This window comes from Perissodus microlepis, chromosome 1, assembly GCF_051167445.1.
Source record: "Perissodus microlepis isolate ML-2025 ecotype Zambia chromosome 1, ASM5116744v1, whole genome shotgun sequence".
Classification (NCBI taxonomy): Eukaryota; Metazoa; Chordata; class Actinopteri; order Cichliformes; family Cichlidae; genus Perissodus; species Perissodus microlepis.
The window spans coordinates 8,683,625-8,702,189 of record NC_140461.1 but is presented as its reverse complement, the minus strand read 5'-3'; the positions used below and the strand labels follow the sequence as shown (position 1 = coordinate 8,702,189).

General features: G+C 41.3%; 1 protein-coding gene across 1 annotated transcript in view; it reads left to right on the top strand.

Moving 5' to 3' along the window:
* The first annotated feature begins 118 nt into the window (after nucleotides 1-118).
* wtip (WT1 interacting protein) overlaps nucleotides 119-18,565 on the top strand; it is a 40,078-nt gene continuing 21,631 nt past the window's right edge. The window contains exons 1-2 of the mRNA XM_084928944.1: nucleotides 119-2,275; nucleotides 11,014-11,115. Of these exons, the coding sequence (XP_084785070.1) occupies nucleotides 778-2,275; nucleotides 11,014-11,115 (1,600 nt within the window). The 5' untranslated portion in view covers nucleotides 119-777. The remainder of the gene's footprint in view (nucleotides 2,276-11,013; nucleotides 11,116-18,565) is intronic.

Here is an 18,565-nt window from a genome sequence, read left to right as displayed (position 1 = left end):
ATATCTGAGAACATCTTTGAAAATTGAATTTTAAACGCATCTGCCCTCCATTAATACCGAATCACTGCAGCTCATTCCTGGTGTAAAAGGAGTCGGACCAGGTGAGGCGTGCTTTGTGTGGTATTTTAGTCTGCCCGGGATGAATGCAGACGTCCCCTTCTCTCTTAAACTATTCTCTTCAGAGCCGGCAGCCCCTTGCTGAGTTGGTCGCAATCATTGTTTCTCTGCAGCATTAACCACATTCCAGAGAGGCGCAGCGCATCCAGTCTCCTTCCCCGCATTCCTTTCACGCGAACGAGTCCCCTGCATTAAACAGCGTTTTGTTGAGATTTTTGCGCTCTTTGTGCGCTCAGGCTTGCACACAAAGGGTGTTTGCAGCATATACGATTATCCGACCTACTTTGATTTCTTGCACAGTGGCCGTAAAGGAAATCTAGAGGAAAAACCAACAAGGGGAAATTCCTCCGCGCAGCGCGCCGTTGACTGTAAAGACCTTTCAACTTAACAAAAACTGAAGTTGACAAACGTATCGCTGTCGGCTGAAACTGTGAGAAAGAGTTTGTGTTTTCGGCGAAGCGGGGGAAGCAGAAGAAGACGATGCGGCTCTCGGCGGGGTTTGCGGGCATGTAAGTGGTTTTCTGTGAGTGAGGGACGGCTGTACGGCGGCGTTTTGTTTTGATTTCCATGTGAAACGCAATTAGTGCTCCGTGGTGCTCTATAGTTTGGCTCGCGCAGCGGAGCGCACTCTGAACTTGTTTCTCTCCTCGGGAGCACAACATGGAGCATTACCAGGAAGATTTGGGACTCCGGGCCACCAAACTGATGGAGGACCTTTCTTTGTATGATGCGTACCAGGACGGGATGTACGATGCGAGGAGAGACTTGGTGATTAACCCCGATTTAGACTTTTCGGCTCCGGCACTGGTTGAGCATAAAGCCAAGCCGATGAATGGGACCTCTGTGCTTCACCAGCAGCATCACACAGTGGAGAATTTCTCGTCCGGGAATAAAGTGTACAACGCGGCTCCAGTGCGCCCGGTGAATTGCAACCGGACGGTTCCTGTGGATTTTTGCGCCCCTCAGAGGGACGCGGTTTATAACGAGGATGGTTGTTGCACCAAATCCGAAGTAGCTTTGCCTTGTTATACAGGCACTTCCGAGAGACACAGGAGGTACTCTCTGGAGGTGCAGGGCCACAGGTACAGCACCGGCTCCACCTTTGACGGCGTGCCGCTCAACAAACCGGTGGCTGTGCCCGGCAACAGGTGCAACAGTGTCTGCATCGCCAGCAGCCACGACGGGAGATATAACGCCACCAGTCCTCGCTCCAGCCTGGCATCTTCTCTGTCTTCTCAAGAGCAAAGCAAGCATGCCAGCCCGAGGTCGAGCATCAGCAGCCCGCGTACCAGTCTGGTGGTACCGGGTCAGGAGAGGTACACGAGCCCTAGATCTAGTTTGGTTCACTGCGAAGGAAACAGTGTCCTCAGTCCCCGATCCAGCTATGCAAGCACCGCCAGCGACACGAGTAAACACTCAAGTCCCCGGGCCAGCCTCAACAGCTGTGACTGCTGCAGCAAGCCCAACAGCAACCGCACCAGCGGCATCAGCATGGGCTACGACCAGAGGCACACCAGCCCCAGGTCGAGCACTGCGAGCCAGTATTCCTTCACTACCAGCCCGAGATCCAGTTACTCTGACTCTCGGTACGGGCCCGTGGTCAACCAAGATCTGGAGGGAGTCTTGCACTCAGCACCGCTGGCGAGTCCTCGCTCCAGCATCTGCAGCCAGGACGGGAGCGCAAGACCGGGGACAAGCGCAAACTGCGTGGTCAGCCCCCGGTCCAGCATCTCCAGTCACAGCTCCAGAAGTTCCCGCAGCTCCAGGGGGTCTATGAGCACCTATCCGGATCTGCAGCTTCCTTCCCCTAGGTCATCCATGCTGGGAACCAGTTTACACGAAGATACGCTGCTGCAGGAGTTTGGGGACTCCAACGGAGTTCAGAATCGCATCCATCTCCAGGGGCTTTCGGCAGTGCCTGAACCCCAGCAGCAGTCGGGGCAGACGGGAGGGACCGCGGATATACCCTCAGGGTCGCCTTCCTCTTATAGTTATGTGATGCCTTCAAAAACGGCTTCCTCGGGCCAGAGGTTTAAACTACCTTACCAGGTGACCCCCAGTCGAGAGAGTGGACCAAGCCAGGCGGAGAAAAGGCTGGAGGCGCTCACCTTGGAGCTGGAGAAGGAGTTAGAGATGCACATGAAAAAGGAATACTTTGGTAGGTTTGTTTTTGAAACACACAAAAATACTATTAGCGATGGCTGCAAACACAAAATCACTGGAAACATAAATCTGTGTTGCAGAATCAGTTTATTGCCATTGTTTATTACACACAGAAGTACAAATTTCAAACAAATACGAAACACAGACTATATATCATTTTCCTGCATAAAACACCCGTGTCAGTGTCTCCACAGCTGGGATTTGTTGCAAGTTGCACTAAAAATTTGTGCTTGTTAAGGGCACAGTGATGATGCCTGCACATACGTTTGCAATGATATTTCCTAAAACATTTTATGATTGCAAAATTAATGCCATTTAAATATTTCACTTACTCTTAAATATAGAGTATTAATCTTATAAGGCACTGAACACCAAGGCACTAAACTTGCATGGCATAGCATAACTACAATGTGACCTAATACTATATATTTTCCTAGTTTGCAATCCTTCCTGTATCACTATTATATTTTGGTGGTGAATGGGCATAAGGGTTTGACTCTGTGGCTTTCACAAAACCTTTTTCTAGTTTTTTGCACATATTAAGCAATAAAGGTCTTGCATTAACTTATAGGCAATCAAGAGAATTTTTTCATTTAACATTTGATTGAGATTCTGCCTTGTTTCATGAACTTTTCGTGTCTAATGGTTGTAAAATGCACAGCAGCTCATACAAACAGCCCAATTTTGACCAAGGGCAAGGCATGATAGCAATGCCAAATATGTTGTGGTATTACTACCACGAAATCTCACTATCTGTGTTAAAAGGGCAGACATCTGCCCACTGAATCTACAATTCAAGGCAACTATTAAAAGAGTATTTTTCTGTGCGGGCAGGTTTATTTATAGGTTTGCCATCTCTTCAAGGTCTGTTTGCAACCTGCTAAAGCTATATCACCACTAACAGCTCCCTCTCTGGCAGATAAGAGTGGGTTTTGCAGGGCAATACTAATTTCTGTCTTGGCAGAGCTAACATTTGCAGAGCGCGGCACGTTGCTGAATGGAACCTTCTGTTCTGCCAGGTCATTCAGAGCAGTGTGGTCCGAGTTTGTTAGAGTTTGCGGTCACTGTGAGCGTTGCGATTTAAAGAAAGGCCCTCCCCTTGCCGTTTAGACTCCTTAAGATGCCCTATGTTGAAAATTGAACACGTGGTTACTTAATCTTGACACTAAAACAGTTTGGTTGACTAGCAGCAACACAGCCACAGAAAGCCAGCTGAGGAAGTTTCTGTCTACCTTTTGAATTAATAGCCAGACAAATGGCTGCAGACGAAGAGCAGTAGTTTGTTTTATAGCCGGTGCACTTGCTCAGAGTGAGTCTGAGACAGCTGTTGATTTGTTCCAGAGAAACAGGTTAAAGAAGGAGGATGGAAGACAGGAGGGTGAAACGAGGAAGACAGCAGGGAGGGGAGCAAGAGAGATAAAGAAACAAGAGGGTGGAAATAGATAGAGATGGGGAAAGAAAGGAAAGGGAGGGAGAGAGAAGAATGCAGTCAGACGCTCCTCACATCGGGTCCAATAGAGACAGCTCTGTTTCCGTAGCGACAGTGGAGAAATTGATCGCTGGGCCTTCTTTTCGGGGGGCCCAGCACTGCTTGCCAGTGTCCCACTCTGCCCACTCTGCACTGCCGGCTGGCTCTTGTGTGGCCTCTGTTTGTTATAGTGGCAGAGGAGCTGTGAATCAACAGCTGGCCCGATACAAGCTTGCAATTGAAGCAGCAAAGTGAGTGAGGCCCACCCCACCCTTTTGCTTTGCTGTCCCTCCCTCTCTACCACCACCACCTTAAACCACTGCCTCCCCACCCTGCCTCCCCCGCGAAGCCCTTCATTAACCAGCCAGTGGGGAGTTGGGCAACACCAGACACTTGGCACACGATCTTGGCTGGCGGGCCAGACATAGTTGGTGGGGGTCAAGTCTGATCACCTGCCTAGAATTATAATGGCAGTAGTCATGCCCATGCCTGACACACACATGCTGACTTGTGGACAACAGCACACTGTGTGTATGCTGTACTGCACCCTACGCCTGTACTGGGAATGCACACTGCAGCTGACGAGATTAGAGGTATAGATTTTTTTAAAAGTCTCACTTTAAGTTTTAAGCCTAGATTGTCCGCTGAAGTGTGAAAAGCTACAGGAGCATTCACAGTTCACCAGGGCAGTCGCTCTTGAGGAGTTTAACATGTCCCCCTCCACACATGGTGGGAAGTTAACTGTGTTATTCATTCCCAGTGTGCACCAGACTACATGTGCTTGTTTACAGTGCTGTGAATCACAGCTTTCTCTTGATCCCCTCTCCTGCATCTGTCTTTTGTTATATTGTCTTTTTTTTTAGAGTAGGTGTAAATCAGGATTTGCTATAATGCCCAGGACTGTAAACCTACTCTATGTGCAGTAATGGAATCTCTCCATTGCAGACGTGCAGAGATTTTAAAGCATCGGAAGTGATGCAACGGGCGACACAAACTAAAAAATCCCTCTGCTTGTGCTACAGGTTTGAGTCTCCATTTGTTTGACTGAAGATTTTCATGTAACCAACTCATATCTACAGAGATTGGTTTGATATTGTGCCTTAAGAAGTCCAACTGACTTCTCACTGAGCAGTGGTTAAAGTTTCATGAATCAGGCTGTGCAGGCCTTCTTACAACTCACAGCACGTCCGCTGTTGTCTTTAGTGATGGTAGAGAGGTGAAGGACCAGAGTGTTTATAAAATACTCTCTAATTTACCATTTTAATGTCTTTTAATTATATTAGATCAGAATGGTTGGAGAGATTTTCTTCTATGTGATCTTCCACACTAGAGTTTAGTGTTTTTTCTTTTTCAGAACAAGTTGTAATTCAAATGCACTCACTTATTTCTCTGTCAGTCTAATCATTGCACTGTGTGCTTACTACACCACTGCCATCCATAGTTCTTATACTGCATCTAAAAGATGGATGTAGCTGAAATTGAAGCCAGCACAGAAGCGCCTTAAATCCACCAGCAGGGGGCGACTCCTGTGATCTATGGGAAGTCTTTATGAAAATTGCTCTTTCGCTTACTTCCTCACTAGTTTATGGCCTCAGTTTGTAGTTTCACTTCTTATTGGATACAAAACATATTCATTTTGCAAAATGTGGTCTTTTTTATAGGCAAAAAGGATGATGAAACATAGCATAGTTTACACTATTTTTGACAAAACACTAGCCGATGAGATATGGGCCTATTTGTCCCCTGCCCCTTACTTATCACGCCTGGTTTCAAAACATCAAGATGGTGATGACAAATGTTCAGTTTGAGGCTTCACGTTTGACCTTCATGAACCAGTGGGTGACATAATGGTACCTATGGCCATCTTTATTTACAGTTTATTCTAAAATCAAACATTACTGCTTAGTTTTACTGCATCCTGCGAGTGCCAAATGGATATGTTGTGAAATGGGCACATGAGATGTTCAGCTCCCTGTTTTAAATGACTAATAAAGAGCACTTCAGAGATTTTCCCAGCTGCTCTGTAAAGGAATAACCGCATCCTCACTCATGAGACCCTTTCGCATTTTTCGTGTGTGTTCACCAAAACACATTTATGGTTGACATTTACATGTCAGTGTATGAAATCTTGACATTGCTACTCACACACAGTAACTGCAGTATAGTTGCAGCTAGCGGGACTAAAGCAATAGAGGTAAATCAACGTAGCTGCATGAATAAATCATAGGTTTTCAGTTTAGCCGTTGGGTAGAGAGTTGAAGCCAAAAAGTCATGTTAGTAATTTCTCAGCTATAGATCACTTCTGTGGGAAACCAATAAAAAATAACAACGAAGGAAGGAGCTAGAGGGTTATTTAAAAAACAAACAAACAGCCTAAAACCACTTATGAATCACCTTTTCTTGTTATCGAGAAGCTGGATAATGTGTGTAAAAATAGGCACACGTGGTGATGTGAGAATTGGAAGTGGAGGGTATACACGAGTCTTTTAATCCGTCAAAAAATTGTGTTGTTTCACTAAACATACACACAACCACCACCACATTTTGAGGAGTACAATGCAGAGAACCAGCGATTTGGGTTATCGATGTTCAGGCAGATTCACAGTAAGTCACGCAGTGCAGAAATCAATGCACAGGCACCATGTACATCACCCTGTAATATGAGCTGAGTCACAAAAAAGTCAGTAGAAAGGAGAATGTTGAGACTTTCTTACACTCACCTACACATTTCATGCTGATGCATGTAGTCTTAGTATAACAGGAAGTTGGCTTCACTCATACAGTAACATTCCTATCTGTGAAGTATTACTGCATCAAAAGACGCTTGTCCAAGTTATTCATAGTTGTCATTCCAAATAATTGGAAAAGGAAGTTCGCTGTTCTGATGCAGAGCAGAAAGGAAACAGAACTTGGTATGAACATTGGAGTATGATGCTAACAGACTGTGGTTTATCTTTTTTAAACACCCTGGAGGTCCCCATACCAGAGCCAGACCTTATCAGTTATTAAACAGTAACCTGGTGCCTTTTTAGCAGGTTGAATTAAAAGAATGCAGCATTACTATGCTTCATTTCTTTTGAATCACAGTTGTTGGAGATGGAGGTGAGATTTTTTTAGTAACGGCAGTAGTTACTGACTCATTGGTTAAAGGCTTCCTCTTGTAATTACAGTTTTCATTAGATGGATGTAAAATTTTACTGGAGTTTTCAGATCTCACTCTGGCCTGGTGATGGTTGTAAGTGAGATTTTTTTCAAGAAGTTTTTCTTGATTTTAGAGCCTTGATGTGGAGCAGTTACTGAGTGAACTGGGGATATTTATTATATTTATTAAGTAGGAGGATTGCTAAGGCTAATGTGGGCTCAGACAGCGTAATACGGACTCCAATCATTGGAGTCAAACACAGCTTCACGGGTCCTTTATAACACCTGAAAAGCGGAGCATGTTATACATACAGTATATTTTTTTTACCTTCTCTCTCATGTTACAACATAGATTGGGTAAATGGTGTTGAGCAACAGAAGCATGGAGTTCTTTCTTTTTTTTGCACAAGGGTCAGATACACACTATAGGATTGACAGACCATAACGTCACATACCCAGTTTTTGTGCAACCAATGAATCATGCCAGTCTTATTTTTCTTTCTTTGTTTTTTAGCCTTTACTGAACACAAAACCGCTAATATCACATACACAGTTTCAGACGTCATTGCCTGTTCACATTCTTGTTCTGGTACACTCAAAGAAAAATGCCTTATTGTATCTGTTGGCTTGTGACTGGGGGTGTCACCATTTAACGTACTGCCCTTAACCCTTGAGAAGGGCGAATTTATTTGTACGCTTGTCTCTTGTGACAGGAACATGGATGTAATCATACAAAAATTAACTTTTAAAAAAAGGTTCAAACTTGGACACTAAATTCATTATATATGCCTGGATATGGACTGTCATTTGTATCGTGCTTTTTCAGTGATAAAGACCACTTAATATCACCAAAACTTGATTTATGTTTGTACTTGAGCAAACACACACTGCATCTTAATGTTACACCTTTAAATCTTAAAGTACAAAGTACAAAGTTAATTTGAGGACCCTGTAATTAACCATTGGAGGTACATTAGTATAGAATGAACTCGCAGGGACAAAATGTACATCTTCTCTGTCCCTGAGAGTTTAGTTTCCCTAACAACTATTTATTCCCAGCTGTAATTGCTTGAGGAACGTCTGACGTGTGGCCTGTTCAAGTCATGACAGGATCTTTTTTTAATCATCGGTTTGTTACCAAAGAAATAGTATAATCAAGTCAGAACCTGGCATAACTGACTCAGTTAACTCAAAGAGTTGTGTAGAAGTGTAGGATTTAATGCAGTATGTGAATATAAGAGGGACAATTTTAGATTCTAACAGGCAGAAAGCAGCAAAGCAATTACATTACAGACATTCGCGTTGGCAAAATTGTCTGATCAGCTTGGATATTTTAAAGTTCACTCATTCATTCTTATCCCGCTGTTCTTCCTGTTTTCTTAGCAATGAGTGCAGTCAGTCCAGGTTACATCAGCTTTTGATTCCAAATAATTAATATGCAGAAACACCTCAGATAACCAGTAAAGACATTCAAGCTGTGGGTGTTTTTGTTCTGTGTGCTCGTCCTTTACCAGTTTTCAGTGTCACCGAGTGCTCCAGAGCTGTTATGAAAGTGAAATAACCCTCTCAGAAAGCCAGGAAATTCCACAAGTGCATCACTGAAAGTGTATACATGGTCTGATTTCAGAGATAATGAACCAAATTAAATTAGGGGTGTTGTTGTGGTGCAGCTCCCCTGTTGGGATCTCTTGAGAGATTGTGTCCTCTAGCCACAGTGACCCTGGACTCACCCCACCCAGACTTTGACCCTGCACTCGCTCAGGAATGTGGCCTAAGTGGAGGTTGTCCTGTGTGAGAGTTTGGAGGTTGTTAGTCTGCTGCTGATGTCTACTAATAATTTTAAGCCACTGTTTTTTCCCCCTCCAATTGTGTGTCTTCGCTAAAGGTCACAGCACTTTGTGTTGATGGTTAGTTCAGGCTTAAGTGAAGTGGCATTTGAGTCCATCACTTCCCCTCAAGGGTAAAAGCAGCATTGTAATCTGATGGATTGTTGTTGGACTTTAGGGATGGATTGAAATGAATTATTTCCACAAACCATCACATGGTTATTGCAGGATTCAACTGTGCTTTTACACTCACTGATCTCTCTGTTAGTATAACTGTTGAATTGCTTGTTGATGCAAATATCTGATCACATGGTAAGTATTTGATGCATTTAGGCATGGTCAAGATGACCTGCTGAAGTTCAAACCAAGCATCAGAAAAAAGGCGATTTAAGCGGCTTTGAACATGGGATGGTTGTTGGTACGAGATGGTCTGAGTGGTTCAAAAACTGGTGGTCTTACTGGGATTTTTCAGCATAACCATCTCTAGGGTTTACAGATCTGAAAAAGAGAAAATATCCAGTAAGCGATTGTTCTCTGAGTGAGAAATGCCTTGTGATGATAGAGGTCTGAAGCTTATTGCCCCACTGCTCTGAGCTGATAGGACGGTTAACAATAACTCAAATAACCACTTGTTACCTTTGAAGCATGTGGAAGACAGCAGCATAGGACCACATCAGATGCTACTCACAATTTACACTGGCTTACCAAAATTAGACATTAGACTACTGGAAAAGTTGTTGCCTGGTCTGATGAGCCTCAGTTTCTGCTGCAACATTCAGATGGTATGAAATAACATGAAAGTATGGATCCACCCTGCCTTATATCATGATGGGTCCATGGTCTCATGTGGTGGTGGTGGTGGTGTAATGGTGTCTGCAATATTTTGTTGCCACACTTAATGTCAACCAAACATCATTTAAATACCACAGCTTACCTGAGTATTGAAGCTGACCATGTCCATCTCTCTCTGACCGCAATGTACCAGTCTTGTGATGATTGCATACAGCAGGATAACGTGCCCTGTCACAAAGCTCAAACTGACATGTTTCTTTGCACATGATAGTGAGTTCACTGTACTCACCTTTCCTCCACTATCCCATGCTAAATTCAGGCACTTTTTTAAGTAAAAAGGAGTCCAGCCCGGTACTAGCAATACGTACCTAATAAAGTGGGCAGGAAGTGTATGTAGAAAGGAAAAGATGGGAGCTGCTCATAAAAAATGAGTAAAATCGTAGAACATCAAATGTTACTATAACAAGGACTCCACTCCAGCGGATATATTCACGCAATTAATGTCAATAACATTAAAGTAGTCAAAAATGTCTTTTAATTTCCAGTATATTTTACCATTCTTTGAATTATTTAATATCCATGTGCATGAATGCAGGTTTATAGCTGCTTATCATGTCATCTTTGTTTACTGGGTTAAACTTTATAGGTGACCACTGCGAGTTTGGCTTCATGATCCGAGCAGTAATAAAATGCTGGTTGTGGTAATAGCTAATATACTATAATGAAGGAGGAAACAGCACCACTATGAGTTGTAAAGTCTTTGCATGTGTCAGTTTGGTTACAAAATATTTATGATAACCAATTAAGTAAAATCTGTTCTCCGTCAAACAACATTGGCCCGTTTGAATACAGCTTTTCACAGCAGGACAGTAGAAGATGATTTTTCTCTCCGCCCTGTCCTTTCTAACAATCCCCTCACTTCTACTGCATTTCCTGTCAGTGCATTTTAATGTAATCATCAGCTTTCCTGATCTAGTCGGCTTCAAACAGTATGATGTAATGCATGGAAATGACAGGAGTCAAATGCGCACAACTAAAGTAGAAATCGCTTCATGAAATATGACTTTAGAATTAATATTCAAACACTAAAATTTCCTCTCTGTCTCTAAAACCTGAATATCTGTAATAATCTCTTTAATGTTTTAATGCTCCGAATTTCATTGTGATATTGGTCTTCAAAGGCGATCAAAAGCTGCCGAGGGAACCGTGTGATATTCTTAGCAGATTTATAATTTTGCAGTGTTATTCATTTGCATAATTAAATAAATGTGCAAACAGATTGACAGGTTTCCTGCTGTGTAACAAGAAATGTGACAGGATCAAGTCCAGTAATTGTTCCTTATGTCAGAGTCACACACAGAACAACACAGACTGTGTCTTCACTGGACCATACAGACCTTTTCAGCATCAGTGCAGTCTCTGTCCTCGCAGAATCGCAGATTTGTTCTACTTTTCCATTAAACTGTTGTCCTCATCATCATGTAACTGACTCACTGTCTCCGACAGGTATTTGTGTCAAATGTGGGAAGGGTGTGTATGGAGCCAGCCAAGCGTGCCAGGCCATGGGGAACCTCTATCACACAAACTGCTTCACCTGCTGCTCTTGTGGTAAGTAAGGCAGTTATTTTATGGGTGTCTATTATGCTTTTTTCTTATTTTCTGTCATACATAAACTGTTACAATGGTGGATGCTCATATTCAACATAGCAACAGTTTCAAATAATGAGTTTAGTTTATTACCCTAGAAGCCAAAAGTGCTGGGTATAAGCACTCTGTTTCAGACAGCTCTACTTTTTGCAGTGTGAATGTGGTTATCGAGGCACCTAGAGAATTGTGAAAAACTCTAAAGAGCAGATGGTGATATTTTACATGACCTTTCCTAAAAAAAAGTCCTAGAAATATCCGTATTGTGTGTCAGTGTCAAAAACATGTTGCCATCTTCATGAGAATTCTCTGCAGAGGTGACGCCCAAGACATCTTATTTCAGCTTGTTGAATTTCAGTCATGCACTAGGGCTTCTGTCTGAAGCATTTTTCTACAAAGTCTTGATATGCGGGGTATGTGTGAAAAAATGTTACACTCATGGTTTGTGTAACACCTATGTGGAAAAAAAACCATTTCCAGATCAGCAACGTAGATTTTCAGATGTTTCGTGAGCTATACGTTGGATTTCCCATCCCTAGACACTATAAAACTAGTGTAAAAGGTAAAATTCAGTGAGTGAATCTAATCAGCATCTTCACCTAAATATGTAGAATGTTACCTGTTTTCTTACCTTTTATCCTGTTATCTAGGTCAGCAGTCTCCAACCTTTTTTGCGCCACGGACCGGTTTATGCCCGACAATATTTTCACGGACCGGCCTTTAATGTGTCGCGGATAAATACAACAAAATAAAACTAGTAACGGTACCGAAAAAACAGAAGATTTATTCATAACACACGTGAAAAGACCCAGGAAAACCGAGTTAACGATCAAAACGATAACAAAATAACGCTGAAAACCGATAAAAACCCTGAAAACTAATAATTTCACACCTGAGCCTCAACTCTCATGGCCCGGTACCAAACGACTCTGTTAAAATTTTATTGGTCACTCTGAGCATCTGCAAATATTGTAGCAAGATGAAAAAGGTTAATATTAATTTTGTCTGTCTTATTGCTAATCAAGAAAACAATAAAAGTAGCTAGTCTGATGTGCCTGTATGTTAGTTTGATGTGTCTTTACTCTAAATATGAAGACTGTGAGGCTGTTTCTAGAATAGGGCTGTCAAACATAAGGCCCTGGGGCCAGAATCGGGCCCAACTGACTCAAATCCGGCCCACAGGATGGATTTGGAAAATGTGAAGAAGAACAGAAATTTTGGACTTTTAACTTTATTTTCATGTTTTACAGTTTTTCCTGACATAAAAATCTCCCCCCCATGGCCATTCATTCCTCACCAAAGTAATTCATTTATTTCTGTAATTTTACACTATGCTAATTAGCCATGCAGACTGAGTTACAACAAATAGCTTGTTGCTTTCAGATGCAGCTGATTGCAGTGATTTTTTCCTTTCTGCTTAGGAAAATGGTGACCTATTACTTAGTCTCACAAATCTATGATGCATGCGTTGTTTTTCCAGTTGAGGTAACTAGCTGTCATTAACCCCTTTTAATGCACGCCTTTCTATTTAATTTTACACTACCTGAAATCCATCTGTACTGAACTCAGTGTCCAAATGTATGCAGATGACACAGTAGTTTATGTGCATACTAGCTCTAAAGAGTAAACTGCATGAAGCAATGGAAAAAACATTAATTGCATAACTTATTTCATATAGAATCTGTCCAAAACCATAAGCATGTTTTTTTCTATTAGAAGAAGCAACTCCCCTCCTCCCGAAATTGTTGCAAAAAGGGCAGAAGGTACATGATATTTGGTATTGTAAATGTCGATTCATAATTATTTTTACCCCCGCAGAAATACATTACAAAAATATCTTTTAAAATAAGCACATCCTTGCTCATTTTGAGACATATATATAATTTAAGAATTCAAATTGGTTCACAGCTCTCACCCACCCACTCTCCCCAACATAAACACAGTCATTTAGAGTGAGTAAAGATTCAAAAGCTGAGCAAAAATCAGGTAAAAACATTAACATAAAAGTGGCAAAAACATTGTATCTATAAAGGGCCATTGAGCACTGTGTTATATTAACTACTTGAGACACCTGGGTCTATGCTTGTTTTTTGGTTTGCCCAGCTTTCGTGCTCCCTGGAGAAGTGATCATTTCAGGAGTGTGATGTCTCAAATGTGCTAATTCTTACAGGCAGCACCAGCCGTGCTGTAAGCTTCTGCCGCTGCTGTCTCTGCCTAAAAAAATCATCATTAGTATCACCAGCTTGCTGTTAGATCTGGTGTTACAGTCTGGATCAAAACATCTGCTTCTTAAAATAATCCCCTAGGCTGAAGTCCGCTCTGTAGAATAAAAGGGCAGCAGCTCTCTGCAGCGGGAACAGGCTAATAATGAAACAAAGAAATAAAATGCTGACATTATTTGGTTTGTAAGGCTGTAATTAAATCTGTTCTCGAGCTCCAAGGACAGTATAGATTGTGTGTGTGTGCGTGTGTGTGTCTGTGTGCGTGTCTTCTGGACGCCCCTGACACTCGACTCCAGCCCTCCTCTCCCGTTTCCTGGGGAAACAAGAGGAAGATCTTGGGAGAAAGCTTTTTAGGCAGGTTCCATTCATATGTGTAACTATACATGGATACCGATCCTCCACCTCGCCCCCTCCGGCTCTGGAAGAGCTTCCTACAATTTAGATGTAACCAAAGCCACATACTTTCCTATTTATTGTGTGCTGGAAGAAAGAGGGGCCAGAAGCTGAGTGTCCAGTTGCAGAAGTTTGGGTGTTTAATGTGGAAAAGTGGCTTCTGGCTTGGTTAAGAGCTGTTTTAACAGCCTTGATAACTTTTTTTGTGGGTTCATTTAGGAGTCAGTGTTCATTGCCAAAACAAAGGAAGACACTGGTTGTTCTCGACATTTGGTCTTTCAAACAGACTTATTTGTAAGACAACCAGATAATTTCCTCTGAGGGCTAAAAATACCCTGAAAACATGCCTGGAGTACTTGTGGGGAGCAGGGTAGCTACATAATAAAACAGCTATGTGGAGCGTAATTGCTTTTAGACAAAAAACAGCTCCCTGGAGAATTATTGTTGCGTTTATTGGAGAAATCATGTCCACGATTAGTTAACAAGTTGTCTTTTTTGCTTCATGGGCCATCTCTCCTCTAAAGATGGTTTATTGGTAACATAAACTCTGATGTTTCATTTGACCTCATGTGAATGGGAATGTTTTCTTTTAAGCAATGTTTTGAAGGCCTCTGAGAAGTTTAGTTTCAAAGTGCCTGGTCTTGTCATAACACAATCCAGTGATTTATCGGGAATTTCGTGCTTATGTCCCCTGTTTGTTTTTCGGGTTCTTTTTCTTCTTTCTGGACTCTGAAGCTCCAGAGTGAGGTTGAGTTTGCTGAGACATTGCTCACTGGTAGCCTTGGGCTTTGTTTAACCATGCATAATTGAGCCCTCCTCTTGGCTTACTCCCATGGTTGCACCCTTTTTTCATGAAATGGCCAAGAATGCAAACCCCACCGCCGCCACCACCACTTCAGCCAACCTTCCCTGGAGGACCTCAGTCAGACAGTCACAAAGTGTACCAGACCTGCTTATCAGAGGGGGCAGGCCTGGCATTGGCACACGTACGCCAAAGTGGATGCAAATACATGTCCACAGGAGGACATAGTTTTACAAATCTTGGGTCTAATCGGTTTGAACTTTGACTTTTTAATATGAAATATCTTATTTTTCTTCCTCTAGTGTCCATCATGCTAAGTAGTAAAGTCAGTCAGTCTATGCCAATTCACAAGTTTCTGATGGCTAAAATATAACACACATATAATGTTATCACACTTGGTCTGTAAGTCAAATCAACTCAAGTAAAATCAGAAAAATTGTAAAACCTAAGGTTATGGTCTACATAATATCAGCACAGTAAAACTGACAAAAGTGTTTAACCATTGTCTTTAAGTAAACTTTAAACATGAGGTCTTGTTCTATCTCTCACTTACTGAGTCTAATATTTAAAATTAGAAAATGCAAAACAGAAAAACCTGTAATCTTTTGTATTACCATCGCTCTTGCTATTTTTATATATTTTTAGCTACCAGTTGTATATAAACAGGCATTAAAAGGGTTATTTTAGCAATAATAAGCATCTGCTGAGGTATCTATGGTTATAAATAGTGCCACTGAGCAATGAATTTATTCATATCTGCAGCTGTAATTGTTGGTCATAGCATTAAACGTTACCCTGAACTGACTGGATGAGTAATTGTTATGCTGTTGGACCTAGCAATGCTAACCTTAGCCACAGTTTGCAAAAAAAAATAAATAAATAAATGTCACATTGTGTCCTTGCAAAATGGCACAAACATTTAAAATTCAAATTTTATTGAAAGATTTGTTTCTAATGACTGCTAAATGCAAATCTAATTATTATACAGTAAACTCTGTTTTTTGAGAGCTTTATTTTTCTTTTTAATTTTAGTTTATGATATTTATTTTCCCATTTATATTTGGCATGGAAAACAGTTGTCAAAACATCCCTAATGGACATATTTCTCAACGTAAACACAGTTTAATCGTGGTGAATGTAAAATTTCAGGATGAGCGCGAGACAGGGTGTCGATGAACAGAAAAGAAGTAAACACTGCACTTCAGACTGGATGAGCAGACTGTCAACCGCAAAACACCTGATGACTCATTTGTGTGCTACACTGAACCAAAAGGCAGCAGCTCAGGGGCTTGAATTTCTCTAATCGTTTACCGCCACAAGTTGCACCTGCAAGGCACTGGAAATCAGGGCGCGTTCAATTTTCTTTTTTGTTTTACTCCCGAGGTCGTACATGTCATATATATGCAAACTTGTAGTGTTATTAGAAGAAACTGGATGGATGGATAATGAGGATAAGGCAACTTCCTTCATTAGTAATCATGCTGGGTAAATATTTCTTCATAGATGCAAGCAGCGGACAACTGTTCTCATTAGCAGGTGGTCAGTGAGCCGGCAGCTAACGAGCCTGTAGCAGCAGTATTGTGTTTGTGACACCCTCGGTGGAACCCTTTCTGCTTTGTTTGGGCTTGCATTTAAGATCCTTCTTTTATTATAATGAATAACAGGAAGGCTGGATGCTGTGAGACATGTTGGAACAAGGATCTGTATCATAACTTTGCCCTCAATTTGGGCTGCAGCTGCCACTTTGATGTTATTTCTATTCTAGGCAAGTTAGAGGTTGATTCAGAAAAATGTGGAAAATTCTATTTAAATACTTCAGACAGGTGATCTGTTCATTGCCAGTCATGCATGAAAAATTTAACTATTTATTTTTAGATCTTTTTTCCCCAATATTGTTTTCATTTACACAGCGTTATAAACATTTTGTTGCACAGCAGATATCACCTGTTGCTCACAGTAGACCCGTGCTGTATTTTTTATATTTTATTTGCTGTATTATACCTTCACACAGCAAATAAAATATATGTATGGATCTCTTTTTAAGATATAGCAAATAAAGATATACATATTACTTTGTCTGCTTTTACGTTATGAAAGCGCAGAAAATGCTAAATGAAAAATAATGGTACATCACAGACTAGAGCACCCCACCCTCCACCACCTCAAATGAAAACAGGTGCCATTAAAAACAAAATCACACAACTTATTATTTTTGACAGTAAACAGAACAGATTTCTTTTGTCTGCGTCAACTGTCTTATTTTGTGGACAGACTCAGTCGTCCGCTTGCTGGAGGCTAAAAATGTGCTCATTCTTTGACACAATCGTACTAAAGAAAAGGACAAATATTATCTGACTCTACCAACCAAAGCTCTTCTGCATATTTTGGTATTTGAATACTGCTACCTTCCTATCAGCTAAAAGCAGTCTAGCCATTCTTCTGTGACCCCTGACATCAACATTTAGACCAGCACTCTCTGAAATAGTGAAATAGATTTTGAATAATAGTTGAAAATCATTGAAATCATCTTCCTTTTCTATTCTGATGCTCAGAACTCATTTGAACTTCAGCAGTCTTGCCTTGACCTTATCTACATACCTAAAGATGCTGACTTGCTGCCACGTGATTAGCTGCTGAGATATGCGCATTAAGAAGCAGTTAAATACCTGACTAAGTGGCCAGTGAATGTACAACATTCAGGTTGATTGTAGGCCAGAGACATGGAAAAGTCAACATTATTTAATGGAAACTCATTTGCTTTTGGAACAAGGACTCAAACTTATTTTATAGACACAACGAACAACATTTGGTTTATCATTGTGTGGCCTTCGCTTGCTGTATCTCATTCATTCTTGGCCTGAAACTGGAGGATATTATTAGGAGTTTCTTTTTACAAAAAAGCTTCTTTTTTTTTGCACATACTCATATCTCTCCCATCCACACATCATCTTTTTCTGCACAGCTGAAGACATGCCATCCTTAGCTGTTATCCTGCAGTTCTGTTGCCTTTCGTCTGCAGTTATACATTACAACTCAAAGGGTAGACCAGCAGTTTGAAGATCTTTCTCTCTCGTTTTCCACTTTTGTCCACACAGAAAGCAATGAAATGTCTTGCAAAGATCTGACACTATTGCAATGTTCCGGAATTCTTTTTGGAGGTGAAACCTGTCTCTTTGCCAGATATTTTGACCTGAACTTTTGCGCATACCCTAGAAGTCGGAGCTTGCATCATTTCCAACTTCTGGATGACTCAAAACTGGGAGTAAATCTGACAGTGCATGTGTCTGTCCTGGTTTTAGTATTATCTAGTGTGGCTCAAAGGGTGTGGTGGCAATTGGTCAAAACAATGTGATGCAACCCATATTTTTTTGTTTTATGTTTTGTTTTTGTAAATTAAATCCTAATATAAAATTAATCTGTTATTCAGCACTAGTTAAGCAAGTATCTGTGCCTATGATGTAGTTAAGGAATGCAGTGACCAAGGTTACTCCCCTTTATTGATAAGTTTTGCTTCAGAAAATACATAACAGAGCAAAACACTAAAGTTTGAGTCTATTTTTATCCACAGTCTATATGATGTTAATCTCCACTGTTCAGAGCTGGATAATATGCTTACAGCAGACTTTGCTGTAGCCTCCGTGACTGGGGTTTCTCTCAGAATACCAAAAACATGAAGGCCTGCAGAGGCTTGTAATTGCATTGTATGAAAAAATCAGTTTGAAGTTCCTTTGTGAGCCAATCACCACATTTATCTGTTCCTGCAGCCAGGCAAACGCTCTCGTGGTTTCTCTGCCAGAGAGAGAACAGAGTGATGCCTTCTGCCAGCACATTCCTCTCTGTTAGGCTGGTTTATTGTCAGTGACAAAGCGCGGAATTAAATTAAAATACAGCTAACAAAATTTTCTGTTGTCTTTTGATGTGAATGTAAAACAATAAGCTTTTGTATGTACTGAAGCTCTCTCCTTGTAACTGCAGACAGGTCCGTGCTGTCATGTGA